Genomic DNA, 8,406 nt, shown 5'->3' with positions numbered 1-8,406 from the left:
GTTGTGAACCACCATGTGGTTGCTGGGATTTGAACTCAGGACCTCCAGAACAGCAGTCAGTGCTCTTAACCACTGAGCCATCTCTCCAGCCCCCAGGCTCAATTCTTTACTCCATGCCTGTGCACACCCTCCCCCATGTATTTCTCTCTCAAGATCTAATTGGGACCAGGAGGGAAAAGGCCCAGTGTGTTCTGGTTGGGAGCAAGTTCATGTTTAGAAACCAAAGGCCCAAATCACAGCCATCCTTCCCACTTAAAAGCCCAGCCTGGGGGACAGAGATCCTATTTCTGCTCCACCCCGACTGGAGCAACAAGTAGAAGTCTGTATTTCCTCCTACAGCAGAAACCAGTCAGCCTGCCTTGATCTGGGCCTCTTCGTTCTGCATTAAGTCTGCGAGGACAGAGTTAGGCCTTCAGTAACCCAGCTTGACTAAAAGGAAGAGAGCAGGGAGGGGCAGGAGTCCGTGTCTCTCTCCTCCCCATCTCACCCCCACCCACCTTCTAAGGCTGGGCAGCTTCGGCCCAGGATCTTATCAGGGGAAACTCCCTGCCCTTAATCCTGAGCTCCACGGTGCCTCCATTTAATGTGTTATATTATTCTAATGAGTCAAGATGAAACAATTATTCATCCTAGAACTAAGTAGTGAAAAATTGTCCAAGATATGCCTAACCTATTTTTCCTCTCCCACTTCATCCACCCTAACTCATCTCTTTCTTCCCTGTCCCTTCTTAGCAGCTTTCTCTCCTGTCGCTTCTCTCACTGAGACTGGACTCTACTGCCCTCCAGTGGCCAGAGCAGAGAGAACTCTCCCATCCATTCAGCACCTTCAAGGATTTTTACCACTAACAGCCCGTTTCATAAATGGGAACACGGAGTAAGTCTACTCAAGTCTCCGAATCCCAAGCAACGTAGTCCACGTTCATTCCCTCAACCTCTAATTTGTGACTTGTTTCCTTCCTACCTCATCCCTAGAGAAGATTCTAAGTTGGAAACCCTGCAGCAAAAAAGAAAGAAAAGACACGGCCTCCACGCATCCTATCACCAACACCTGCCTCAAACGTCACAATTACAGGCTAGTTAGCAGCTATTGGATTCGTCTAATGAACTGTCCGTTTCTAGCCTTTCGGAGCTCAAATTCTTTCGGATATTTATTGGCTTCCCCACATCTCGTTCCCCTGACGACATCACTGTAAGATCGCGGTAGCTAGGCAGGTCTCTTGTTTCCAAGGTAACAAGCGCTTTGCGACCTTCAGTTTGCAGCGGTCGCACTGTAGTCCCTGCAGTGGTTGCTGGGCGACGGCGGTGGCGAGAAAGGGTGGTTTGAATGAAGACCTGTGCTGGTATTGGAGTCGAAGCTAGCCTATGCTTGGAGGAAGTGCAGGGCCCCTCGTGAAGGATTGCGACCCCAAGCGACCGAGCTGCTCTCCCCTTCCCTTGGCCCATGGCTGGGGTGCAGTTCCTCGGTGGAGCAAGAGGCTCAACCTGGACCTGGAGGCCAGTGGCGCGAGACGCGCTTCTGGCTCGTGCCTTCCATTCTTGCACGGAACTGGAAGGACGGTTCTATCTGGTAGGGGGTCTCCTAGAAGGTGGTGCAAGAGTGCCCAGCAACGACACTGTGATCTTTGACCCAGCTGCGGGCCAAGCGGTGCGGCTGCTAGCCCGAGGTAGTCCCCTTCGCAGCCACCACGACGCGGCACTGGTGGGAGGACGTTGGCTCTGCGTGGTGGGTGGCTGGGACGGGTCACGTCGCTTATCCACGGTGGCCGCGCTGGACACGGAGAGAGGAGTGTGGGAAGCATGGACTGCGAACCCTGGCAACTGCCCTCCTGCTGGCCTCAGCAGCCACACCTGCACTCGCCTCTCGGACGGGGAGCTGCGAGTGTCTGGCAGAGAGGGTGGTACCCACACTCAGCGACGCTATGGAAGCATCTACACGTTAAAGTTGGACCACAGGACCCGAACTTATTGGTACTGCAACTTTTGCCCCAAACGTTCGTTTGTTTTCTCTATACTCTAGAAAAAACAAAACCTAAATAAACGTACTGGTGGTCTATCCATAGTAGATTCAGTCTTGGAATCTACAATTTCCAAGATGGCTTAATTATCTGCCCCAAGTCCGATTTTCTCTTTCACTAGGGCTCTCTGGCAAAGAACAACACTAGAATCTTTTCAGAAAACCAAACTCAGACCCGAATTTGTGTACCAACAGCTACAAAGAAGAAGGCTGTCACACAGCCTCACGATCAGGCCACTGTGCTGCCCTGCTGCCAACTGCTGGACCGCACCCGGGTCATCAACTTTTGCTCTTTGGGGGTTGCAACTCAGTTGGACCAGAAGTAGCAGGGCAATGGAGCCCTGGGAAAATTAAGGTATTAGCTCCTCATGTAAAGTAGAAAAGGACTGACACTTCGATAAGCAAACCCTTCAGACAACCCCTTCTTGTTTTTCTTCCCCAAGGAGGAACCGCCTGTTGCCCCTCGTTTGAGGGAACAGCTTGCAAGGCTTGTGAGCAGTGGGCAGGGGCTACAGCAAGGACCACGGAGCCTGCGCCATCATTCCTGTTCAGTGGTGGGACCCTTCGCTGTACTATTTGGTGGAGAAACTCTAACCAGAGCTAGAGATACGGTCTGCAATGATCTCTACATCTATGATACCCGTGAGAGACAAACTATCATTTGAAAGGGAGGAAAGACACAAGCTAAAAAATTATACAAAAAAAGGTGGTGGGATAGAAAGGAGGAGAAATCAGTTGACAAGTTAAAGGAATGCAGTCCGGTTGTGGTGGGGCATGCCACTCAGGAGGACTGCTGAAAAGAAAAAAAAGTGGGTGGACCGCTAAAGAGCCAGCCTGGTGAGCTCCTGGACAGCCAGGGCTATACAGAGAAACCTTGTTTTGAAAAGCAAAACAAAAAAATAGAGCCAGGCATAGTGGTTCACACCTTTAATTCCAGCACTTGGAAAGCACAGGCAAGCAGCAGACCCCTGAGAGTTTTTGAGGCCAGCCAGCTTGATCTAGAGTGAGACTAGCCAGGGTGACAGTGAGACCCTGTCTCAAAACCAAAATACAATAGACAATATAAATACTGAACATCTGAAGAGGTGGACAATCAAACGGGAATGATAGCAGGCGTGTGTACTGGGTAAGGCTGGAGCAGAATGCCTGGGTAACCACCTTCTGCTCTCAACCCACAGGCAAGTCTCCGCCTCTGTGGTTCCACTTCCCCAGTACAGACCGTGGACTGAAGCGCATGGGCCATCGGACTTGCCTTTGGAATGACCAGCTTTATTTGGTTGGGGGTTTTGGTGAGGACGGCAGGACAGCTAGCCCACAGGTTTGCATCCTGGAATTCTTCATCTAAAGAACAGCAGAGAGACACATGGCCAAGCCTCTGTGTTGGCAAACCAACAAAGCGGTCTCATCAGAGCTATTGCCCTACTGCAAATATTTATTAAATTTCAGCCCGAGAGTTTTGTCTCTGAATCCTTTAAAAGATTTATACATCTTATTTATATAAGTGCCCTATTTGCATGTACACCTTCATGCCAGAAGAGGGCATCAGACCCCATTATAGATGGTTGTGAGCCACCATGTGGAAGAGCAGACAGAGCTCTTCACTGCTGAGCCATCTGAGCCATCTCTCTAGCCCTCTGAATCCCTTTTAGAAGAGCATCAAATAAGCAGATGTCTATTTGCAAGGGAAAGGCCAAACTGAGGTTCCTTTCTGATAGTATGAGCTATTAAACTGGTAGAAACAATGCAAATCCTATTATTTTTTCGTTTTGTTTGAGATGGGGTCTCACTGTGTCTATATAGCCTTGGATGACTGGGAACTTCATTTGTAGACCAGGCTGGCCTGGAACTCTGAGATCTGCCTCTCGTTGTCTCCCAAGCACTAAGATTATTAAAGGCATGTGTGGCACCACACCCAGCTCTATGCAGTCAGTATATCCCTAAATGAGATAAAGGTTCAGGCTATGGCTAAGTATTTGACCAAAACATTTAATCAACAACAACAAAATATTACAATAGCAGAGAAATAATAATAACAACAATAAAAAGAAGTGGGATTCAGGGTAAAAAAAACAAACAAACAAACAAACAAACAAACCCAGAGGCCTTAGCTCCTAAGAAACCAACACCCCTGCTGAGCTGGACTTAGCCCCAGCCCCTTCTGAGTTTTCCTTGGCTGCTGGCTTCTCATCTTCCCCCATAAGACGAATGTTGTGCTTTTCCCGGAATTCGTTGAGTTCTTTGCCCTTTGCCTGAAGCTGCTGTGACAGTGTCTCAATGATCTTCTGTATCTAAAAGGCAAAAGAGATGATGGAGAAGGACTGCGGCTCTCCCTCCTCTGCCCCGGACTGTACTACAGTTGGAGGCAGTGAGTCGAGAACACAGTTAAGCTCACCTTTTAAGCCAGAGTTAGCAAAGTCCAGACATTCAAGTGATTTCTTCTCAAAAACAGTGGCTTATAAAAGGGAACCAACTGGGCTACTTATTTTCATTATTCTTTGATAATGTTATAAAAGCATATAATATATACTGACCAAACAGCCCATTTATCCACTGGCCACCAACCCATTCCCATCTCATAATCATATTTCTCCGTTTTGTTTTGTGGCCCATGGGTCTAACCTGGAGCACCCTTGTAGGCATGGGTGGAGCTATCCACAGGAGCACAAGTGGCTCACCAGCAGCTACATAACACTTAAGACAATTACTGTCCCCTCTCCAGCAACTTTCCATCCTCAGTCACCCCCCAGGAAGGGTGGGCTGCTTGCTCTTAAAAGAGCATTTGTCAGCGGGCGTGGTGGCACACGCCTTTAATCCCAGCACTCAGGAGGCAGAGGCAGGCAGATTTCTGAGTTCGAGGCCAGCCTGGTCTACAAAGTGAGTTCCAGGACAGCCAGGGTCATACAGAGAAACCCTGTCGGGGGGTGGGGGGGGCGCATTTGTCATGCTATGGTTTCTTCTCTTAGGTCACATTCATTTTTTTTTTTTAAATGATTTATAGTTAGCCCAGGCAGGCTTCAAACCCAAGATTCCCCTGCTTCATCATCTCAGCAAGTTAAACACCAATGTATGCCACCTCAGTCAGGATTCTTTAAGGGTCTGGTTCCGTGGATCAAGAGATCTTAAGAAGCTTCATTTTAAACTGGTCCTTGGCTGGAGGTGTAGCTCAATGATAGAGTATTTAGCGTACTGCACATAAGACCCTGGGTTTGATGCCCAACACTGCTAAACAAGTTCTTCAGGAGGTTCTGACTCAGGGATCCACAGACTATATTGTGAGAGACACTGCTCTACCCATTCCCTCCCCACTCAACCACATCAAAGAATCCATGGAAAGGGCACACATCCAATGACTCCTCACTTAAGGAGTTGGACTTCAACTTCGCAATAGTATAAAGGGCACAGTAGATAGCTAACAGGCTGTATGCTACTACCATCAACATGAATTCCCTAAACCCCTAGTCACCCACATTTAACCTCTTGGCTGCCCAAACGCCTACTGAGGAATTCTTGCTCACCTGCTCCTTGTTACCCTCCAAGGCAGGCAGCACTTCTTTGACAGTCCGCTCTACCAGCACACCCCCAACCATGCGATAGCACTTGCGGGTCTCATCCACTTCCTTCAGTGTATCGATCACCAGGCTAGGGTAGGAGAACAAGATCAGTATGCGTCCTGATCCCCCCATGAGCCTCCATTCGATCATTCTGCAGTTTCTCTGCGGCCTTCCTACCTGTGCTCATTCAATTCCATCTCCAGCTCAGCTGCTTTGGATGCCAAGCCCCTCTGTTCCTGCCGAAGGCGATTAAAGCCAGCAATTACCTAAGAGATGAGAAATGAGACTGTGAAAACACCAGAAAGTAAAGGCAGTCCATAGGATGGCAAGTTACAAAGGTGCAGTAGTGGATAGCTATCTTGGGAAGGGCAGAGTACATTCTTACTGAGTGCCTATATGACTGAGACCCAGTGCCTATATGTCTGAGATATTTACTAGGTACAAGGGGGATTTAACGATAGATTTGAATGTGATGAGATGGGGGGGGGGAGTGAGGAGCCACTGGAATACCTACAAGAGACTTGCAGGTGAAGAAGGCTTTTTTATGTTTCCCTCCCCAACTTATTAATTTTTATTATATGTTCATGAGTGCTGTTATACCTGGAAGTATGTATACATGTGCACCATGTGTGTGCCTGGTACCAAGGGGCCAGAAGAGGGCAACAGAGTCCCTGAAACTGGAGTCACAAATGGTGGTGAGCACTGTGTGTGTGCTGGAAATTGAATCTGGGACCCATCAAAATGTTTTAACAATTTTTCTTTTCCTTTTTTTTTTTTTTTTTTTTTTGGTTTTTCGAGACAGGGTTTCTCTGTTTAGCCCTGGCTGTCCTGGAACTCACTTTGTAGACCAGGCTGGTCTTGGAACTCAGAAATCCGCCTGCCTCTGCCTCCCAAGTGCTGGGATTAAGGCGTGCACCACCATGCCCGGCAACCATTTTTCTTTTAAGTTCTTTTAACCATTGAGCTAGCTTGCCAGTTTGTCACTAATCAGAGACCAGAAGAGGGTGATGGAGTTATATGCCTGATATGGGTGCTGGAAATCAAACCTGGGTCTTCTAGAAGACCAGTGTGTACTTAAAAAAAAAAAAAAAAAAAAGATTTATTTAATTATTTTATGTATATGAGTACACTGTAGCTGTCTTCAGACACACTAGAAGAGGGCATCAGATCCCATTACATATGACTGTGAACCACCGCACAGTGTGAAATCTTAATCATTGAGTCATCATCTTTACAGTCCTTTATTTTTATTTATGTTTTTTAAGACTTAAAGACCTTTTTTTATGTGTGTGTGTGCCTGTGTGTACATAAACAAGCATGGAGGAAGAAGGTTCGCCTGGAGCTTCAGTTAGTGGCTGTGAGCTTCTGGGCATGGGAGTTAACTCCAGAAAGGACAGCAGCTCTATGAGCTGCCAGGACCATGCTCAGGCGGGCATGCCTCTGCGGCACGTGCTTTCCCACTAAGCCATATAAGTTCTATCATATTAGCTCACAGCTGGAGGTACAACTCAGTGAGAATGGCCCTAGCATGCAAGAGGCACCAGGGTTCAACTCCCAGCACTACTACCAATAACAAATCTAGAGAGGGCATCTTGTGTCTGTCTGGAATGTGGCACCTGTGAATAAAAGTGACGGCCTATAGGTTAGGCAAGAAACAGGAGATGGGACACCTAGGAGGAGAAAGGATTCTGGGATAGTGCCAGGCTTCGGATAGTCACCCAGGAAGATATGACAAGACAGCTGTTCGGTACCTGAGTACATGTAACCAACTACATGGCAGAATACATGTTAAAATAAATTGGTTATTTTAAGTTATGATCTAGTCAGAGAAGAGCCTAGCTATATAATCAAGGTATTTGTAAATATATTTTGAGTCTGAATCTTATCTCTGGTAGCATGGGGCTGGGAGGAAGAACCAGGAAAATGGTGCCCCACAATGGGTGCCAAAATGTTGTAAAAATTAATTGGAGGTTTCTACCTCATCTTTGATCATTCAGTTCCCAAATAAAAGACATAAAACCGTTATATTTACAATTACCCCCTTAACAGCATTAGAGCTGTGCAGTTATCAATCCTCTATACTCTTGCCTACTTCCCCGTCACTAACCCTGAGGTATGACTGCCATGTTCTGCCTGGACTGTTCCTTCTCCAATTGGCTGGCCCTCACAGACATCTTCTCATAATCTACCTTTCCTATGGTGTCTTCTTCCTCTTCTCTCCTCTCTTGTGGTCCCTGCCCCCAAGACCCCAAGCCTGAAAACTGAAGCTCCACCTACCTCTCTTCTGCCCAGCTACAGGCTATAGGATCTTTATTCAACCAATAGTCTTACATTAAGGAACAAGATTACATAGCATCATTTAGTGTATGTGAGGTTCTCCTTTTATTCCTGTAGGCAGCCAGACCTTGGGGGCCAGTATTTAAGCATTGCAATACATAGCAACAGACCAAACCTCAACAGCCTCGTGTAAACAGGGATAGACTAGTCTATGTTGAGAGTCTCTTTACCCTATTAAATCAGTGTATGTAAATTCCCCTCTGAAATAGCCGTTTGATTAAAATACTATGCATTCTTTTCTAAATCAACATCACTTATTACTACATAGAGCTCTTTACAGTCTTATTATTTACACATACAAGATCTTTCAAAAACTTATTTTTCCCCCCTAGGATTTATTTTTATGTGTCTTATCTGTATGTGTATGTCTGCTATGTGCATGCCTGGGACCCAAAGAGGCCAGAAGAAGGCATCAGATCCCCCAAAGCAGGAGCTGCCATACCAATAATAAGCTGGAAATTAAACCCAGATCCTCTAGATTTTTTTTTTTTTTTTTTTTTTTTT

General features: G+C 46.8%; 2 protein-coding genes across 3 annotated transcripts in view; one reads left to right on the top strand and one right to left on the bottom strand.

The window, feature by feature from the left end:
* The first annotated feature begins 1,298 nt into the window (after nucleotides 1–1,298).
* Nucleotides 1,299–3,752, top strand: Klhdc9 (kelch domain containing 9). The gene is made up of 4 exons (XM_021199234.2): nucleotides 1,299–1,968; nucleotides 2,210–2,369; nucleotides 2,458–2,656; nucleotides 3,193–3,752. Exons 1-4 carry the CDS (start codon nucleotides 1,442–1,444, stop codon nucleotides 3,357–3,359), a joined length of 1,053 nt encoding a protein of 350 aa, XP_021054893.1. The 5' UTR covers nucleotides 1,299–1,441; the 3' UTR covers nucleotides 3,360–3,752.
* Nucleotides 3,672–8,406, bottom strand: part of Pfdn2 (prefoldin subunit 2) — a 14,354-nt gene continuing 9,619 nt past the window's right edge. Inside the window, exons 2-4 of one of the 2 annotated variants that reach the window (XM_029538891.1) lie at nucleotides 5,743–5,831; nucleotides 5,530–5,653; nucleotides 3,672–4,302 (exon numbers count right to left, since the gene is read on the bottom strand). In XM_029538891.1, the coding sequence (XP_029394751.1) occupies nucleotides 4,126–4,302; nucleotides 5,530–5,653; nucleotides 5,743–5,762 (321 nt within the window). In that variant the 5' untranslated portion in view covers nucleotides 5,763–5,831 and the 3' untranslated portion in view covers nucleotides 3,672–4,125. The remainder of the gene's footprint in view (nucleotides 4,303–5,529; nucleotides 5,654–5,742; nucleotides 5,832–8,406) is intronic. The other variant, XM_021198890.2, reaches the window with a different exon arrangement.

This window comes from Mus pahari, chromosome 5, assembly GCF_900095145.1.
Source record: "Mus pahari chromosome 5, PAHARI_EIJ_v1.1, whole genome shotgun sequence".
NCBI lineage: Eukaryota > Metazoa > Chordata > Mammalia > Rodentia > Muridae > Mus > Mus pahari.
This window is presented reverse-complemented; position numbering and strand designations above follow the sequence as displayed.